Below are 20,838 nucleotides of genomic sequence, written 5' to 3' on the forward strand. Positions count from 1 at the left end.
CCGACAATCTTTATAGTTCTCATCATGTAAATAGGTAGAGGCATTAAAAGGAGCTTTATGAATGCTCCCTTCCAAATAATGAAAGTGAGTAAACCAATTTGGAGCCTTGTCTTGTCTCATCTAAAAAGACATACAACGCATATTAAATTATTTCCTTAGCAAATATTTCTTTCACTGTATTTAAATATCATTGCATATTTGACTCTATATCAGTGTAAACATGTTTGAGACAGTTGTTTCAAACAAGGCTCATCATTCACTATTATCCACATAAGAAAGGTAAGATGTACTAACTGTATCACTGTCTTCAGCTATCCTCAAAGAGAACTCTACCCCGGGATGTTTTTCGTACAAAGGCTTCTTAATCTTATCCAAGGCTGTAAACATTTTATATTTAGAAATCAGAATTCTCCAAATTCAGAGGTCACCTTAAAATTCAAATTATAATGCGTTGCTTTCCATCAAAAGCAAGCAAAGATCTTCCTAATGCACACTTGTAAACTTCAAAGGATCCTACTATCTAGTTGAATTTTATCAATATTGTCTACGCATGACTGATTTACTTTAAAAATGTCAAAAAAAAAATTATGCGCAACCCGATTTAAAATATTATATAGACAAGCCTTACAACTCTGCTTCCACTAGCTCTACCTCTTCCTCTGCCACGTCCTAGTCGAGGTGGCTTTCTATTTGAAAACACATAAGAGGGCAACTTAGTAATAGTATCAAGTAAAAATGAAAACTAGTATTCATGTAGTATACATATGAAATAGCCTTATTGCAGTACCCAAAACCTATTACGGGCACTCAAAGAAAAGATGTGCTTTTCTTATTAAAAAACAGATTTAGATAATACCCTAGCTAGCCTATCAATCTATTAATTCACCATTTATTTCCAATACTGTATACAATACATATCTAAGAGAAAACACTATTGGATTTTGACGCATATTCATTCAATAATATGTCTCATACTACTCAAAAGAACTCTAGAAACTCACATATTTCAGAAAAATCCAAAGGAGAGGAAAAGAAAGATAACCTACTACAAAATATCATCAAACACTGCTACAAATTCAAACAAATCGTTCAAATTATTAAATGCCTACATCTTTTCTCATTCAATCAAACACCTTAACTACATTCATTATATAGCCAATAAAAATTCTATAAACTTTTTCATTCTCACAAAAAAATCACAAAAGAATGGAATATCACATTCACAAAAACTTATAATCAACAAAATTACTAATATTCAATTCAATATATCTATATATATATATATTTATCTACATACACATAATCAAAGTTATTACCAAATCAACATTGCTGGAAGAAAATATTACCAATGGTTGTGAAGGAGATAGATAGAGGCTGAGATAGGGCATCTAAAGGAGTTGTATGTTGCAGATTGGTCGCTGGCAGAAGCGCATGACCGAAGATGGGTTGCTGGCTGAAGTACTTGGGTTGGGCAACTGAGATTCTGGCAGCAATGGTCGCACATGGGCGCAGAGCAAGGTCGTTTGCAGCTGCTGTGCCCTTCGTCTTCGTAGCCCCACGTCGTGCCTGAAGTCGGCGTCCTTCGTTGTCGAACGCTCATCAGTCGCTTGAGGAGAAAATGGTGGAGCCGTTCTTCTTCGTAAGTTCATAAGTCGCATAAGCCAGGCAGAGAGGAAATCAGTCAACCTAAATGAAAATATTAAGAGAGGAGAGGAGAGAGGGCTGGTCAGAGAGAGAGAGAGAGGGGGAGGGCGGAGGACACTGATAGGAAAAGAGAAGAGGGAGGTCGGTTCAATGTGAACCGACATACATTGTCAACTTATTTAGTTTATTTTTTTTCTAATATTTATAAATATGCTATTTATAAATTAAAATATTTTCTTATTAAAAACTAAATTAAAATTTTTTAATTCCAAATAATTAATTAATTAATATTTCAAAAATTATAATATTAATAAGTATATATTTTTTATACTTATTGCATTCACAAATCAATTATATATATGTATTGTTTGATAAAGTAATACATTTTAAAATTCAAATAATACAAAAAAAAAAATTAGACGATTTTTAATAATATATTTTTATAATGACATGATAGGTCAGTCCATAGAACCGACCTACCATGTCACATGAAAAGTCAGTTCCCACACAACCGACTTACCATGTCATTTAAAAAAAATATTAATTAAATACATTAAAATATTTATAAAGTTTTTTTATTTTAAATTATAAATACTATTCAATTAAAATATTTTTTTCATTGTAAAATATAATTATTTTTTATATTATAAATAATAGATTAATTTGATTCATCTATTTATATTTCAAAATATTATAATGTAGATAAATAAATATAAATTTTTTACATTTATTTCATACACTACTAAATAAATTATTGTATTTTAAAATTCAAATAATGTAAAATAAATAAAAATGTGACATGATAAGTCAGTTCATATAGTACCGACCTACCATGTTAGAAATGTAGGACATAGTAAGTCGGTCCACACAGAACTGACCTACCATGATTAACATGGTATGTCAGTTTTGCAGGAACTGACTTACTATGACATCTTCAAGCATGGGAGGTCGGTTCAATGTGAACCGACATACCATGTCAACATGGTAGGTCGGTTCCTGCATAACCGACCTCCCATGCTTACCTTTATTATACATGATATGTCGGTTCTATGTAAACCGACTTATGAACATGTGGTAAGTCAGTTTAAGTAGAACCGACTTCTCATGGCCGATGACTGATGTCCAGATTGTAGTAGTGTTAGAGAAGTACTCTCCTCCCATAGTGGAATGAGATATACAGGTTTGTTTCTTGGAACCCCAAGAAATTGCACCTCCACCAAGTGTAAATACCCAACCAGTTGTGGACAAGTTGTCCCCAAGATTGGATATCCAACTTGCATCTGTATATCATTCTAAAATTGAAGGAAATTTGGAGTAGTAAAGGCTTAGTCCTTTGGTTTTCTTGAGATAACCTAGGACTCTTCCAATTGCCTTCCAGTGATCCACACTTGGATTACTTGTAAACCTACTAAGTTTACTTACCGCAAATGCTATATCAGGTCTAGTACATTGGGCAGCGTACATTAGACTCCCTATAGCACTAGTGTACTCCAATTGAGCCACCGCTCTTCCTTCATTCTTCTCTAGTTTTACACTATGATCGAATGAAGTATTGGCATCTTTAACCTTGAGATGGTTAAATTTTTTCAATACTTTCTCAACATAGTGGGCTTTCCCTAACGCAAAACCCCCACTATGTTTCTTTACTTTGATACCAAGTATGGTGTCAACTTCTTCAAGATCTTTCATCTTGAAGGTTGATGATAGAAACCTCTTCGTTTCTTCTATCCCTTTCATGCTATTACTTAGAATAAGCATGTCATCCACATATGAGCAAACAATGATCTCATATCCCTTACAATTTTTGGAATACAAACACTTGTCTCCATTGTTATGTCTAAACTCATTAGACATGATGGCTTGATCAAATTTCTCATGCCATTGCTTAGGAGCTTGTTTCAATCCATATAAGGATTTTACAAGTCTACATACTTTATGTTCATATTTTGGTAGAACAAACCCTTCGGGTTGTTCCATATAGACCTCCTCATTGAGGTCACCATTAAGGAATGTCATTTTGACATCCATTTGATGAACATACAAGTTTTGTATAGAACCTAAAGCGAACAAAATTCTTATAGAAGTTGTTCTTGCAACAGGCGCATAGGTATCGAAATAATCGATACCCTCTTTTTTACTAAACCCTTTAGCTACTAATCTAGCTTTAAAGGTTTGGATAGTGCCGTCAGTGTGGTATTTTATCCTAAATACCCACTTACACCCAATTGGCTTAGACCCTGGTGGGAGGTCTACCGATTCCCAAGTGTTATTGGAAAGAGTGGAATCCATCTCATCATTGATGGCTTCTTTCCAAAATGCACTATCTCTCGATTGCATAGCTTCTCTATAAGTCTTAGGATCATCCTCAACGAGAAGTACAATAAGAATTTTCCTAATAACTTCCTCTTTATTTCCTTCTACCATGTAGAATGAAATTCGTTGAGAATCTATCTCATCCACTACTAGACTTTTATGATTTTTAAGCCTTTGACTTCTTCTAAGTTCAAAGGGTTGCTTTACATCCTTTTGAGAATTCTCCTCTTGAGAATCAACTTTGGATGTAGAGGCTTGAGAATTATTCTCATATAACAAATTCTCCTTTATAGATGTTGAAGCTTGAGAATTGTTGTCACATAACATATTATAAAAAAAATTCAACTTCTCTAGATTCAATTACAATATTAGACTCTAAGTCTAATAGCCTATAAGCTTTACTAATGTTGGCATAACCAACAAAAGCACACTTTATGGCTCTTGAACCTAACTTTGTTCTATTAGGTTCATTTTTCTTGCAACATGCAAGACACCCCCACAGTTTGAAGTACCCTATGTTGGGTTTTCTTCCTTTCCATAACTCATATGGAGATATCTCATTTTTCTTCATCAGTATTCGATTAAGAATGTGACAAGCGGTTAAAATCACTTCACCCCATAAGTTGAAGTTCAACTTAGAAAACACTAACATAGAATTTATCATCTCTAGATAAGTCCTATTTTTCCTTTCGGTAACACCATTGTGTTGTGGTGTATAAGGTGCAGTGCACTCATGAATTATACAATTTTCTTCACAAAATATATTGAATTCATTAGAGAAGTACTCTCCTCCTCTATCACTTCTCAACACCTTAATCTTTTATTTAGTTGATTTTCAACTTCTAATTTATACAATTTAAAAGCATCAAAAGTTTCATATTTATGCTTTAAAAGAAACACATAGGTATATCTACCAAAATTCATCTATAAAAGTAAGAAAATACATTTTACCACCTCTAGTTAAAACACCATTTAATTCAAAAAGATCACTATGGATTAAATCTAGTAAATTAGATGATCATTCTACACTAGGAAATGGTTTCTTAATCATTTTTGCCTTAACGCATGTTTCACATTTACCATAGTTTTTAATATTGCATGAAATCATACCACATTTTACTATTCTTTTCATGGTTGAAAAACCTATATGCGATAGTCTAAGATGCCACAAAAATAAAGAATCATATTCAACAATATAGGTGGAATTAGCATTTTTATTGATAACATTGAAAGTTACATCATTGGTGCACAATTTAACCATACCCTCACAAGAGTACCATTTTCCCAAAAATACATTTGATTTGGTAAGCATAAGTTTACCGAACTCAAAAACAGCTTTAATGTCGAGCTTTCCAAGCAAATCACCACTTACCAAGTTTCTACTCATTTCGGGAACATAAAGTACATTCACTAATGTAACTTTCTTGCCGGAGGTGAAAAAGACTTCAATGGTACATTTGCCAAGTACCTTGGATTTTCCCTCATTGCCCATTTGAATCTCATGGTTGCCCTTTGACTCTTCAAATGTCTTGAACAATGATTTGGCATAGGTGACATGGACGGTGGCACATGTATCATACCACCACCCTTTCACCTTGCCTTGGACTACATTCACCTCACTAAGGGTAGCAACTATGTTTTCCTCTTGAGTTGCATTCACCTTGGGTCATTGTTGGTCTTTTCTATGCCTACACTCTCTAGCATAGTGACCATTTTTCCCACACACAAAGCAAGGACCTTTCTCGCCCTTAAACTTGTTTGGGTTGGTTTTTGGATCCAAAGGTTTCTCGTTACCCTTTTTCCCTTTGTTTTTGGGATGTTTTGGTTGTGACACCGCATTTGTTTTGGAAGTCTCTCCATTAGACCCCTCCATAAGTTTATCTCTACATATCGATTCCTCTTCGATTCCAATATGCTTTTGGATTTCCTCCAAAGAATAATCCTCATTTTTATGAAGGATTCTTTTCCTATAGCTCTTCCAAGTTGGTGGTAATTTAGCCACTATAGCACCAACTTGAAAGGCCTCGGGAAGCTCAATCTTTAAAACTTTCAGTTTGTTAACATATTTGCAATTCATGAATTTGAGGAAGAATAGGTTTATCACCAAAAAATTTGAAATCAAAGTATTGAGATATCAAAAACTTTTTGGTACCTTCCTCTTCCGCCTTGAACTTTTTCTCAAGTGCATCCCATATCTCCTTGGCCGATTTGGTCTCGGTGTAGAGGTCATAGAGCCTATCGGAAAGAGCGTTGAGGATATGACCCCTACAAAGGAGATTGTCCTCCTCCCTCTTTCTTCTTTTCTCCACCTCCTCGGGAGTGTCCTTGTCGGATGGTGTTGGGAGATGTTCTAGAGTGGATTCTAGAATGTAGGCGATTTTGAGAGTGGTCAAAAGGAATCTCACCTTGTCTTGCCACCTAGTGAAATTGGATCCATCAAACCTATCCAACCTCACTTGGTCTTGATTCATTATCTTGATGGTCTCACCTTCCATTGAAACAAACAAAGGTTAAGCTTTTGAATGTTAGGAAAATTAGATTGCCTTAATGGAAATGGTAAAATAATACAACTCTATACAATAATATTACAAATAAATATTGATTGATTAAATAAAGTTACAACTCTATAACTGTAAAAATACAAATAAACAAAGAAAAGGAAGAAGAAGAAGCAGAAGAAGAAAATAATGGTGAAAGATACAACTCTAAACAAAAGATTACAAGTAAAGGAAAGAAGTTTGAAACAAAAGAAAAGAAGATTACAACTCTAAACAAAAGTTACAAGTAAATAGAAAATGACAATAAGAAGAAAAGCAATAGAGAAAAATGTAAGAACAGAACAAAAGGAAACTCTCACTTACACAACCTAAGTGAAGAGGGTTGGGGATCACCAACTTAAACAAGGTTTAAAACCTTTGTCCAAAAGCTTATTTCCCCCTAACTCAAGCACTAAGGGATCTCTCTCAGATATTGGAAATGATTTTTGGAATTATCAAGCCTCAAGATGTTTCTAACCAAGTGCTCTAATGGATAGAAATGTTGTGTCTTTCAACTAAGCTTAGAGACACCCTTTGAATTTCAAATTCCACCAACCCCATGGCTGTCACCAATGTTTAATTGGATTAATATGAAATTAAAAATGAGATTTGGGAGTTAGTTGGGTTTTTTGAGCCGCTCAACAAAGACTGAAAAAACTGAAAAAAATGGTCAGTTTTGGCCTGTGGCCGCGGCTAGATACATTAGTGGCCGCGGCCACTGACCATTTTCAGCACTTAAAAATATGTTGTTTTCCAAACGATTCCCAACCATCCCAAATGATTTTGTAACCCCCAAAACACACTATTGGGGTTAAAATCATATCTCTAATAGTCATTTCACATATGGCTTTATGAAATTCATCTCAATATTGTGTAATACAAAATTTACACAATAAAGGGTAATATTTGGAAGTTACAAATTTGTAACATCAAATATGTTACATTATTTGGATATATCTCATATATATAAATATTGTAACTCTCTATTATATGTTAGAATATGTGACACTCTTTGTCACATTTATTTAATCTAAAAATTGAGACAATAGTAGGACAACTTGCAACTGTTATAGAGTCAGAAAAACAAGTTTACCCCAACCAACTCATTCCCAATCCAAATAGTCAAATTGAAAATGAAAAGGAGAATGAAGTTGTTGAAGAACTTGTAATATGCATCCAACCCCCTAATAAAACCAAAGAGTTGGATGAAATAATTTTCGAGACTCATGAGGAAAATGAAAAAGATATAATTATATCTCAAGAGCCCATAAATAAACAAATTTGTATATTTACTCAAAATAAAAAGGAGTCTAATATAAATATGCAATTTTCTTAGTTTATTGATATTCCCTTAAAATTGCATATTTCTAATTTTCTTGTAGGTGTGAAGTTATCAATTATTATTTATGGCATATACACCAAAGTCATAACTCACCCTACAAATGAAATTTTACACCATCGATTGGGTGTAGGTTAAAAGAAAAAAAAATTATAGTCGAGCTAAAGACTATAAACTAAAGCGCTTTGTGGGAGGCAACCCATACTTTTCATGTTTCATTTTATATTTCACTTTTGTTGTGTGTTATGTTTCATGTTTTTCAAATTCCAAAAAGATTGAAGGAAACTTCTTGCCCAAAAAGAAAAGAAGAGAAGAAAACAAAAGAGCAAAATCAAGGAAGCATTCATTAAAGGGAGTATTTCTTAATTTTTTCCATTTTATTAAACATTGAGGACAATGTTTCATTTAAGTTTGGGGGTAGTGTGTATGTATTTTTCTTTGTGTTTATGCATGTTTTTCATTTGTTGTAAAATTCAAAAAATATATTTTTTCTTTATTTGTTTTTATGTGATTTTTCATTTGTTGTAAAATGTAAAAAATATATATATTTTCATTGTTTTGTTTGAAAAAAAAATATTGGCGATTTTCATTTTCTAATGATAAGAATTATGATTGAAATTGTTCTTAGTTCTTAGAAAAATATAAATAATTATTAAGCTTTACTTTTAATTTTTAAGTTAGTTTTGTTTAAATATATATTTTTCATAATATGTCACTTTTCTATTCTATTCGAATTTGTGATATTTGGATATAGTTTATTTAAACATTAAATTCTTCAAATCTCTAAAGAAAAGAAAATTGAAAAATCCTAGAATTTGCTTGATTATTTCTTGAGATTTAATTTATTTTTGTTTGCATAAGCTTGTCTAAATGTTCACATGATGATTTGATATTTTTGTGTTTGTATGTTAAGTACCTATTTTGAAAACAATTTTAACTTTTCAAATTAATTACATAAGCTTTACTTTTATTTATGATTTTCTTTGAACTATTTCCATTATGACGAAAACATTAGACATCACCAATTAAAAAAAAAATGTGTTTTTAATTTTTCTTTTGCTCGAGGATTAGCAAAATATTAAGTTTGGGGGTGTGATAACTCTACAAAATAGAGTTATTTTACCACTTTTTATGTGCTAATTGTTGCTTAATTCTTAAGTTTTTAATTGATTTATTAAGTTTTAAAGTAATTTTGAATTTATTGAGTTTATTTTGATTTTATATATTTTTGTGTGTTTTTATAGTTATTTTGTTGTAAAATGTTGTAGTTAATTATTTGAATTATTATTGTTTAGTTTGAGGTAAAAAAAATGTTGTATTATTGAAACTAAATTAGTTATAATTAATATTTTCAAAGAATTAAATTGATTTATTTTATAGTTGAAAATATTTTATTATGATTTATTTTGTAGGGAATTTATGGCATTTTTGCTCTTGAAAATAAAGAAAAATGAAGGAAAGGTGGCATTTTCAAGAATTAAAACTAAAAAAAATAAGGACAATATTTCATTTTCAAGAAAGAAAGACAAGAAAAAAATGTGGCATTTTTGCCATTTCCTTCAGCCTTTGGGCCGCCTACCAGGCCCAATGCCAGCTCTTCTCCAGCCATGCAACGACCTTCCCCTTTATTGAGCCCATAAATGGTCTATTTGTCTTATTTGTCTAAAAATGTCACATTTTACCCTACTTTCTACACATTTTACCCAAAAATCAGCATTACACCCTATAATTTACCCCTATTTGCCATATTATAATTAATTCAATTAATTTAATCAATTTAATTAATTCAAATTGATTATTTTAATACCCTTTTTTTGGCTATAAATAAGGGAGTTTATGGCATAATTTTTAGGGGGGATTACACTACACAAAGTTTCTACACTTTCAAACCTCTCTATTATCTTCATCTTTTTCTTCTTTTTGATTAATTTTCTATGTATTTTTAGAGGAACAATTTGGGGTTTTCCTCCAAATTTTCCTAGTTATGTTTGTAATTTTTTTTGTTTGTATTTTCTATTCTAGTTATGAGTTTCTAATCTTTTTAAGATTATTAAGGTGATGATGAAACAATATGTAACTAGATAGTATTTATTTTGTATGTTGATTTCTCATTTTGCAACAAAGTTTATAGATTTTTCTTTTTTCAAATATTTCCTTTCATCTTAAATATCATGTATTTTGGATTGTTAGCACATATTTACAATTTGTTCTTCATTAGTGCAAAAACATAATATTCTTTGTGTAAGATGTGTCATTAAATTGTACACATCCATGCTTAGAACAAAAATATTATGTTTTGCCTTATAAATAATGTTCATTGATTTATTTGTTATTTCATTAGATTGATTTACACTAAATGCTTTGAAATTATACTTTTTGAAAAGTGAAGATAGATCCTATATTTTTATTAAAAAATTTGTGCTTAAATAGAATATCTAATTTGAATAAGTGATGGTTTGATTAATTTCTACTATTACTAAAACTTGGGAATCAATATACTTTTAAATATTATTGAACTTATATTTTGTGGATTCTATTATCTTAATAATCTTTCTTTTACCATCTTGATTTTTATTATTAATTTATGTTTATATATTGTCTTTAATTTCTTTATTATCATATTTTATTTTATTTTATTGTCACAAATTCTCATCAATCTTTGGGGCTGGGTTAGAATTTATTAATTTTGGTTTAAAATAGTTTTCTTTTCGATTTTAGACAACTCATTTGAGTACGACATCCTTGCTTACATGACCACTATTCTATATGAACGATTCGTGCGCTTGTAATTTATAAATATTTAAAACATACCCGTTTTGGATCCATCAGAGAGAAAATCACATTGTAGTCTATACCCTCTCTTTGAGTGAACCCCCTAGCCACAAGTCTTGCCTTATACCTAGTCTTTTCTAAACCAAGAATTCATTATTTTATCTTATAAATCCATTTGTTGCCAACCACTCTTCTTCCAGCACCTTTTTCTACTAAGATCCAAGTCTCATTTTTGTTTAAAGACTCAATTTCTTCTTTCATTGCCTTTTCCCACTCTTGTTTATCACTTGAACTCATAGCCTCCTCATAATAACTTGGTTCATCTTCACATATTTCAGCAACATTCAATGCATAATGCACCACATCTGCAAAACCAAATCTATTTGGGGGTTTAATAGCTCTCATTTTTCTTTCTCGTACAAGTTGGTGATCTTGAGTGTCCTCTTCTTGTTCAAAATCATCACTTTCCACAACATCAGCTGGTTTTTGAACTTCACTCAAAATTTCTTCTGTATCATTCATGTCCTTTTGTTTCTCATTGCTTGGTATCTCCACCTCAAACTGTAGCTTACCATCTGAATCACATCTTGACTTATTAACTTATGACTTGACTGTGTCCTTATACAACTTACCTTCTTCAAAGATAACATCTCAGCTAATGAAGAACTATTGATGGTTCCCTAGTTCTGTGCTCCACATTGTGTACCCTTTAACACCTTCCGGATACCCAATAAAAACACACTTTCTTGCTCTAGGCTCAAGTTTTTCATGCTTGATGTGAGCATAAGCCACACAACCAAAAATTCTCAAATTTCCATAGCTTGTCGTGTGACCAAAACAAACTTCTATTGGAGTCCTAAACCCAATGGTTGATGATGGACACCTATTAATAAGAGAGCAAGTTGTCACAACTACCTCTGCCAGAAAACCTTAGGCAAACCCAAGTATACCAGCATACATTTGACTCTTTCAAGTATGGTTCTATTCATCCTTTCAGCTAGACAATTTTTTTGAGGGGTTCTTGGCATAATAAGATGTCTCCCTATACCATCTTGCCTACAAAAAAGATTAAATTCCTTTCCTTTGCACAAAACTCCAATCCATTGTCAGTTCTAAGCTTTTTAATCTTTTTAATCTTTCTATTAGTTTGAGTTTCAATCACAAATTTAAACTCTTTGAACTTTTTGAATGCATCATTTTTATTTCTTAAAATGTACACCCATACATGTCTAAAAAAATTATCTATGAAAGATAGAAAATACCTTGCACCTCCCTTTGAAATTTTCCTTGAAGGTCCCAATAAATCTGAATGTAGATTATCTAAAATGTCTTTAGTCTTGTGCAATCCAACTCCAAACTTGACTCTTGTAGATTTTCCAAGGAAACATTGCTCATAGAAACTCAGGTCTTGAATCTTGTCTTTGTCGAATACCCCTTTCTCACTAAGAATTTTCAGACCTCTCAAACTGATATGCCTGAGTCTTCTATGCCAAATCATGGTAGATTGCTCTGCATTCTTGGACACCAAATTCACTTTATGCTTAGAGGTACCTCCTTGTAACACATAAATTCCATTCTCAGTTGCTCATTTCATGATTATCATTGAGCCTTTAATAACCTTTAATTGACCATTCTCCACCTTAACAAGATAGTTATCTTGCTCAAGCATAGCAACTGAAATCAAGTTTCGTTTTAGCTAGAGAACATCCCAAACTTGTTGTAATTCTGTAACTCTTTCATCTTTTAATTCTAACTTGATTATGCCTATTCCAATAATGGGGCATGCTCTATTGTCTCCAAGTTTCACAGTACCTCCATTGATGACCTGATATTTAGAAAATTGACTTCTATCAAGACAAATATGGAAAGAAAATCCTGAATCAATGACCCAATCCTGATCTAAATATCTTTTTAGTGACCACCAATACACTAGCACTATCATGACCATCATTTTCTTCTCCTTCAGAAACAATATTGGCATCTCCATTCTTCTTGTGATTATAATCTTTCATTATAGGACAATCTTTCTTCAGATGTGAAGTTTTGTTACACATAAAATATCTTCTCTTGAATTTTGAGTTTGTCTTCCCTTTACTTGAATTATTCTGGCCCTTGTTCTCCTTCTTGTTAGCCTTTCCTCGAATCAATAGACCTTCCCCATTACTTTCTTCCATCTGCTCATATCTTCTCTTTATCTCCTTTGACATCAATGCATTATGCATTTCTTCTAATGTCAATGAGTCTTTACCATAGATCATGGTATCCACAAAATGCTCATAACTAATTGTGGGAAGAGAATTAAGGACTATGATTGTAACTTCCTCCTAATCCAAGACCGTTACACTGTGTAATTAATATAGTACTTAACTTGCTAAATAAGTCATTTGGACTTAAAACGTGTAATTAAAACTAACACCAAGTTTAGGTACTAAAAATTTAGGTCAAAACTCAACAATTCCATTAAAAGAGTTTGAGTTCGATACATGGGATCCCAACAGAGTTTAAAACTGTTACGGACTCAAAATGATTACAAAAGTCGACCTAAGCGACAAAATCAGGGTCCAACCCTAGTTCCAATAGATGCCCTTGTCCTTGGCGGTCAAGTAGGTCGCATATGTACACCCTTCCCTTGAAGCTCTACAACTCATGGTAGTCCATATTTTCTTTTTCTTTACCTGCATCATTTAGCACCCGTGAGCCGAGGCTCAGCAAGAAAACATAATCGTGCTCATGAGTAGTAAATCATCAGATCACAAAATTATAATTAGCATGCCTAGCAGTAATAACCTCACTCGTCCATGCATTCAATCCATAAAAGTGACTATAGAGTCACACTAGGGCCCATTGCCCTATTCTCCAGGCAGTGAGATGTGTTTTACTATCTTCGACGGGGAAAATTTTCTTATCTTCTGGTTTGCAGACCTCTGGAAATTACAAATTTGAGCATGCTGGTTTGATTTGGGAGACCCGGAGATCGACTTCTCAAAACTGAGTTTTTTGTTTCAAAAGAGTTCTCCTCAGAACTGAGACATATTGCTTAAAACCCTCTCGAGCTAGGCTACAAATGCCTAATGTCTCTTTATTCCGCCCAATAGGTAGCATTTATTTTCCCCCTGTTAACCCAACGGGCCCATCTTGTCCCACTCCGAATGGGCCCTTGGACCCTGAGACCCAACATGAGTAGCTGGGCTTCCATCCAAACTACCTCCGCCCAGAACTTTTGGACCTCTCAAATCAACACTTTTTAAGTCCGGCCCACTACAAGCATCTTGTACTGGGTCATTTGAATTAGGAGTAGGCACAGGCTCCATTTCAGGTATTACCAGCTGTCTCTTTTGCATTATCATCATTTCTGTGTTGGCTTTAGCTCCAAAACGGGACAACTTTGGTAAGCTCTGTTGTTTATTTTTGGGTCTCCAGACTTCCTTCTGTCTTCTAAACACTAAATGGGAAAGGTTTGGTTTTGCAGGCTGGGGACTCTTCTGGGCACCAGCCACCCTTTGACTTGCTGCACCTCTTCATCTTTAGACCCACTGATGAATATCTCCTCCATCGCCGGAGTTGGCAAAAGCACGAGATTAAACTGTTCTGGTGCCGGTGTAGTCACAAGGGGAGTGTAAGGCAAACCACTGCGTTCAGAGAAACGATCTTTAAGAGCGGATTGGGCCTTCAACCAAGGTCCAAAAAGATTTACTTCTACCCCATGCAAATTGCAAACCTTTGAAGGAATACGACTAACACAGAACTTCCTCCCATGACCAATGTTGCCACAGTTAAAGCAGAAATCACATTTGCACCAGTTAAAGTCTTTCATATTTCATTTGGACCCAGGCATAGTCCCCACTTTTCTTCTTCTGATAAAACCCTGCAAACAAGGGCTTTGAAAGTTGTACTTCGACTTTAATGCGAAGCTATTTGCACTAGTTTTGTAAACCATTGCCATTAAAGTCAACCTCTAAAATCTTGCCTACCTTTTCTCCAATGATTGTGGCATTATTACTAGACAATATTCAGGAGGTAAATTGTGGACTTGTACCCAAAATGCCACCGAGTCAAATGACATCTCACACAGATGTACATCAGCTTGCCATTCTTTTAACACTAAAAGATCTCCATTAATGCTCCAAGAGCTCCTATCAAGGACCCACTTCTTATCCGCTTCATGATCAAACGTAAAGCGGAAAATATTTCTATTGGACAATCCCACTTGAGCAATGGAAACAGTCTCGGGAAGGTTCCACACTCTAGAAAGAATACCCCTCGTGACCCGCAAACTCTGAAGTTTTTTGGACAAAAGTTTGCCATAAAGGCTCAGTAATGAGTAGTTATGGCACTTACCAGCATCCGGTTTGATATCCAAAGTGGCATTCTGAACATAAAGCACCACATGAGCCTCCGGATTAGTATTCTCCATATCACCTATAGGACAACCAAGAACCAACGCAAACGAAAAGCAAAACGCCAAGGAACGAGAAGACAACCACATGAAGCATAGAGAGAAGAAAGGGATGAACAAATAGAAGGGACAAGGGACCAAAGAGAACACAACACCATGACAAAAGGAGAACCAAAGAAAGAACTGGAAGCCAAAAAAAGGGGGAAGCAGACACATGAAAAGGAGGGTAAGGCTAAGCGAAAAGGTTGACAAGCTATGGAGCTTGGGAACAAAGATTGGAATCTTCGGAGTAGGAAGGCTTGGGGATTTGAGAAACACACACGACACTAGGAGAGAGAGTAGAGAGATATGCAAGTTAATGTACAGTGTGGAAAACCCTAGGCTCCCATGAAAATTTCTAGGTTGGAAAAATTATATGAACAACAGAAATCTAAACATTTTAAGCGTATTTGGTATAATTATATTTTTAATGAAAATTTCACTTTATACAAATAATAGTATTGTGTATTACTGCTAGTTTGCTCTCTAAGTGACCTTTCTTTTTTATCAATATATCCACGATCTTTAAAAAAAAATAAAAAATAAAAAGCTACAAATGTTGGTTTGGATGAATGAGAATTGAAAGAGAGAAAAGATACAAGGAGTTTGAGCTCTGATGAGATTAGTATTCTACCTAGAAAAAGCTATGATAAAAGTATTGCCAGACAATTTGCAGCTAGATTTCTGATTTCTAAGTTGTTTTTGGTAGTGATTCTTTATTACGAGTAAGTTCGACGTTTGCTAACTCATAACTAGATTGGCTTAACTATAGCCTATATGGTTTGACAAGTTTACTATTCTTCTTCTCCCTTATTTTTTTTTTTAAATAACTTTCCACCAAATTCCCAATTTAGTTACTATAATAGGCACTCTCTAGGGGGGAACAAAAAAAGAGAAGAAAAGAGAGAAGAAGTGGAAGAAATATGGGTAATGAAATCTTTGTGCTTGGTATTGGGAAAAAGTAATTGGGTCAACAGTATTATGCATTTTTAAGCTTAAAATATTGTAAGTGTCAATAAAATATTCATAAATAATACAACATACGAAATGTAGTAATTTAAAAAGTATTAAATGTGCCACATTAATACTTATATATTCAATATATATTTAACATATTTTAAAATAATATATCCACAACCTAAAAAAGAAAAAAACAATGTAGAAACTTTTTCTTTTTTGAAAAACAATTTCTTTGACCTTAGTATTTCTTTTAATGAAATATAGTTAATTTAGAAGCTAAGCTTACTCCTTAGATCGGTCCTACCTTCCCTTTTATATTTAATCACGCTTGTATTTTTATTTATGGGCCACAACTTATTTATAATAATCTAAAAGATAAAACTACACATTAAAAATTACATAAATAATCAGTATAAAAAGATTAACATCAATACCATCTAAAACTTGTATAAATACCCTCATCCATCCACAATTATAAACTAATCCAACCATTTTTTCTCCTATATTTCATCATGAGAACTCATATTTTTCCTTTCCTCACTATTTTTCTTCCCCTTTCCTTCTCCTTCATCCTCTCAACTGTCCATCTCTCCCTCGTGGCTTCTTCTTCCTCCTCAAATCTCATCCAAGACACCTGCAAAAAGTGTTCCGACACTGACCCAAATCTCAAGTACAACTTTTGCACAGGCTCCTTCGAGTCCTCGCCCGACGGTCGCCAATGCACCAGTCTCCGAGACTTGGGTCTCGTCTCGATAAGATTGACCAAAAACAACGTGACTTCTACTAAGCATTTCATCAAACACCTTCTCCACAATGATAAGAAGAAGAAGAAATTAGACCCTTACGTAAAGGCTTGCTTGACCGACTGCATGGAGTTGTTTAATGATGCGTTGTCGACGATCAAAGTGGTTGTGAAGGATTATAAGGCGAAGCGATACGACGACGCGAATATTAATTTGAGTTCGGTGCTTGATGCTTCGTCGACGTGTGAAGATGGATTTAAGGAGAGCGATAGTACTAAAAAGCATGTTGTTTCGCCTTTGACGAAGAGAAACGACAATGCGTTTCAGCTTACTGCTATTTCTCTTTCCATTATAAATATGCTCCATAATTAAATTAATATTAAAAAATAATTTATTTGTATTTAATTATATTGTTTAATATTTTAATTAAAAATTAATACATGGGTCTACACATAATTATTTTTTTACATCTTTACTTCATGTTAGATTTTATCATTATAATAAGCACATAACACAAATAAATAGATAAGAATTGAAAAAAAAAAAAGTGAGAGAGTATGTGATAGGGTATGAGAAAACATAGATGAAGATTATAATTTTATTTCAACTCTCCCTTCAAAAAAAAAAAAAACTCTAGGCTTGCATATTTTTTATTAATGTTATGTTCAATTGATAAATTTATCCTTTTCTTTTTTCCAATAATCATGTAATAAAGATAAGTTGTTAAATATATATTTGCACCTTTTTTAAAAAAAAATTAAATTAGATAAATTGAGTTATGAACCATGATGCTTTTTTTTAATTTATTTATTTAACTTTATGGAGTGTAATAAATAACTAGGTGTGAAAATTAATTTATATTGATGAGCTTTGAAGCCAAATTAGGTAAGGAGTACTTTCCAATCAATAAATGGCATTATTAATTCAGTAATTCATTACAAGATCTTCAAGAATTTCGATTGAATCCTTCACACTAAGTTTTCCTATCCATTTTTTTTAATATTTTGGCACACAATAGTAAAAAAAAACACTCGAACATTCTCAACAAATTTAGAAAACATTTTATCAAAATCTCTTAAAAAGCCAAGAAAAAACTCTTATAGTTAACCAAAAAGTATTCAGTAAAACCCCTGGAAAAAAATATTATTGAACAATTTGGACTTAATCCACAGCTAAAATCTTATTCAAACTGACCTTTATTTAAACTCTCACCACCCTCAATGGGGCAAGAAAATGACTTGCACTCTAACTAGTCAGTAGTCACCAAGGCCTGTAAATCACAAGAATTATAGAAAGTCAATATTGAATCATTAGCACTAAAATGTAAAGGTAATGTTCAATGTAGGAATTATTAATACATTTTAAGTGAGAACATATTATGGATGTACACCAAACCTCAAATTTAAAAGCCTTAGGCCTTAAAAAAAAAGACATGTTCAAACTTTTTCTATTCATAATGGAATACTTGTGTTTCATTGTCTTTATGAGGAATACAAAATAAAAATTAATAAAAAAAAGATCAATTTTAAGTTTTTCTTTTTCTTCACTAGTCCTTACTTTGAAAAGGAAAAGTAATTGAAGTCTCTTAATTTGGATGGTAAAATTGATGGTGTGTTTGTTGAAGTTAACTTCAAGGGTGAGGTTCCTAAGTTGGTTGGTTGTTGCTTAATTTATCTTAGACTTAAAAAATACACAATTTTAAATCAAGTTAATGATGAAATATTATTAGTACTCAAAATTGTAGTATATAAAAAAGTTTGGTATTTTTAAATCGTTTTTTTTCTCTTTGACCTGTTTTAATATTCTTTCATTTAATTAATTTATTTTTGACAATACTTTGAAGCTTGTCAGGTTCGGTCATAAGTTGTAGGAGACCTTATATAAAATATGTTATTTTTAAAAAAAAAAATTATATATAAAGTGACAATTTTTAAAATTTTAGAGCCTTTATATGTGTAAAAATGGTATTTTTCTAAATGTTGGGGTCTCATTATATGGGGGCCCTAGGCACAGGCTTGGCCCGCCTGTGCCCAGGGTCGGACCTGAAGCTTGTAACACGATTTCCCTTTCAATCGGCTGATTATGTTATCGACACTTGGCTCAAACTCACCAAAGGTCCAAAGATAACCCTACAATTTAGAACAAGCAAATTGATATTTTTAAAAGAAATGACTTTTATACTATCAATATGCAAAAATATGATAATTATATATTTTTTAATTTGTATGGGAAAATTTATTAAAGAAAAAAATAAAGTATGAGAAATACAATTAGTAGCCAACTAAAATATGGAAATGCCACATTTTTATCATAATTATGTTTTATTTAATTTTGAAAGTAATTTTATTTTATTTTTTTTCAATTTTTTATTTTTCCTTTATTTTTTAATTATTTTTTCTTTCTTTTTTTCCCTACTTATGTTTTCTTTCATTTTTTATTTTTTATTTTTTCTCTACCAATTTTTTCCTTCTTCATTTTTCCATTTTTCTTCTTCTCTTTCTTTTCATTTTTATTCATTTATCTATTTTTTTCTTCCATTTGTATTGTTTTTTTGTTGTTCATATTTTTTCAGTTCTCTTTCCGCTTTTTATTTTCATTTTTTTCCTTTTATTTTCTCTTCATTTTTGTATTTATTATTTTCTCCTTCCTTTTTTTTTTCTTTTTTCACACATATGAGCTTTTTTTTTTATTTTTTTCTTCTTCCATTTTTTTTTTCTTTTTTTTCTACCAATTTTTTCATTCATATTTTTTTCTTTCCATTATTTTTATTTTTATTCATTCATCTGTTTTTTTATCCTTCATCATTTCTTTTGTTTTGTTTTTTTTCATATTTTTTTAGTTTTCTTTCCTAAGTTTTTTTCATTATTTTTTCTTCATTTTTTGTACTTATTCTTTTCTCATTCCATTTTTTCCTTTTTTTCACACAAATATTTTAACATTATATACTTATTTTACTATTTTTTTATTTATTATATTTTATTATTGTAATTTTTTATAGTTTTTTCCACTATGTATAAAAAAATTAAAATAATTTTTTCCAGCATTTTTTTTTACTATAACTCTTATAGGAACACCAAAATTTAGAAATAAAAATATGAAAACGTGAATGGGTAATCAATTACTCTAATGGGAACATTCAAATCTAGAAAAAATATTATATGAAGAAGATGGGAGAGAAGGAAAAGGGGGTGGTTCTGATTTTTTTTTTAAAAAAAAATCTTTAGATCTGTGGTAACTGGTTACCTTCTCGTTCTTTGTGTGTATATTTATGGGGATATCTGGTTACCTTCATGTTCTTTGTGTGTATATTTCTGGGGATAACTGATTACCTTCACGTTCTGATGTGTGTGTGTATTTTTGGGTTCTTTATGGTAACTGGTTACCTATGTTACTAAAATCATAGTTATTTCTTCCCACAACAAGAAAAAAGGGCTTTTACTTCGGTTTTTAAGCTGGATTTACTTTGGTTTTCGCTAAAATTCGCAACCGTAGTAGTTCGGAACGAAGTAAAATGTAGTTAAAAACCGAAGTGAAAAATAGGCTTTCTACTTCGGTTATTATGTAAAAACCGAAGTAGAAAGTGGGGATTCTACTTCGGTTTTTACATAATAACCGAAGTAGAAAGTGGGGTACGCTTCCTTGTTGGACACTTTCTACTTCGGTTATTATGTAAAACCGAAGTAGAAAGTGGGGTTTTTACTTCAGTTTTTACATAATAACCGAAGTAGAATCCCCACTTTCTACTTCGGTTATTATGTAAAAACCGAAGTAGAAACCCCACTTTCTACTTCGTTTTTACATAATAACCGAAGTAGAAAGCCCATCCCCCCCTTTTTTTTAATAATTATTTCTAATTATTTTTAAATGGCCCAATTCTATTTCTTTCTTTTTTTTTTGCCCTAATTTTTTTAAATAGTCTAATTATATGAATTTATAGTTATATATATTTTTACAATTGGAATTGGTTTATTTTTATTTAATTTATAACAAAAATAAAAATCACAAAATTTATACACTTAGAATTAAAATTCTTATAAAATTAAATATTTATACATTCACATAATTGTTAAGTAGAATAACCTAATCATTCATATA

The 20,838-nt window shown here is 32.1% G+C and overlaps 1 protein-coding gene and 1 long non-coding RNA gene across 2 annotated transcripts; one reads left to right on the forward strand and one right to left on the reverse strand.

The window, feature by feature from the left end:
- Positions 1-220: 220 nt before the first annotated feature.
- LOC133804011 (uncharacterized) lies at positions 221-1,769 on the reverse strand. The gene is made up of 3 exons (XR_009878264.1): positions 1,347-1,769; positions 629-686; positions 221-377 (listed from the first exon to the last, which is right to left on the reverse strand). It is a non-coding gene; the product is annotated as an uncharacterized LOC133804011 (long non-coding RNA).
- A 14,692-nt stretch (positions 1,770-16,461) lies between these two features.
- Positions 16,462-17,203, forward strand: LOC133804076 (putative invertase inhibitor). The gene has a single exon (XM_062242220.1). It carries the CDS (start codon positions 16,513-16,515, stop codon positions 17,113-17,115), a length of 603 nt encoding a protein of 200 aa, XP_062098204.1. The 5' UTR covers positions 16,462-16,512; the 3' UTR covers positions 17,116-17,203.
- Positions 17,204-20,838: the final 3,635 nt, after the last annotated feature.

Source organism: Humulus lupulus, chromosome X, assembly GCF_963169125.1.
Source record: "Humulus lupulus chromosome X, drHumLupu1.1, whole genome shotgun sequence".
Lineage (NCBI taxonomy): Eukaryota > Viridiplantae > Streptophyta > Magnoliopsida > Rosales > Cannabaceae > Humulus > Humulus lupulus.

Bases quoted from the DNA above. Each gene is read 5' to 3' on its own strand.
- LOC133804076 (XM_062242220.1), top strand. From the start codon at position 16,513: ATGAGAACTCATATTTTTCCTTTCCTCACTATTTTTCTTCCCCTTTCC.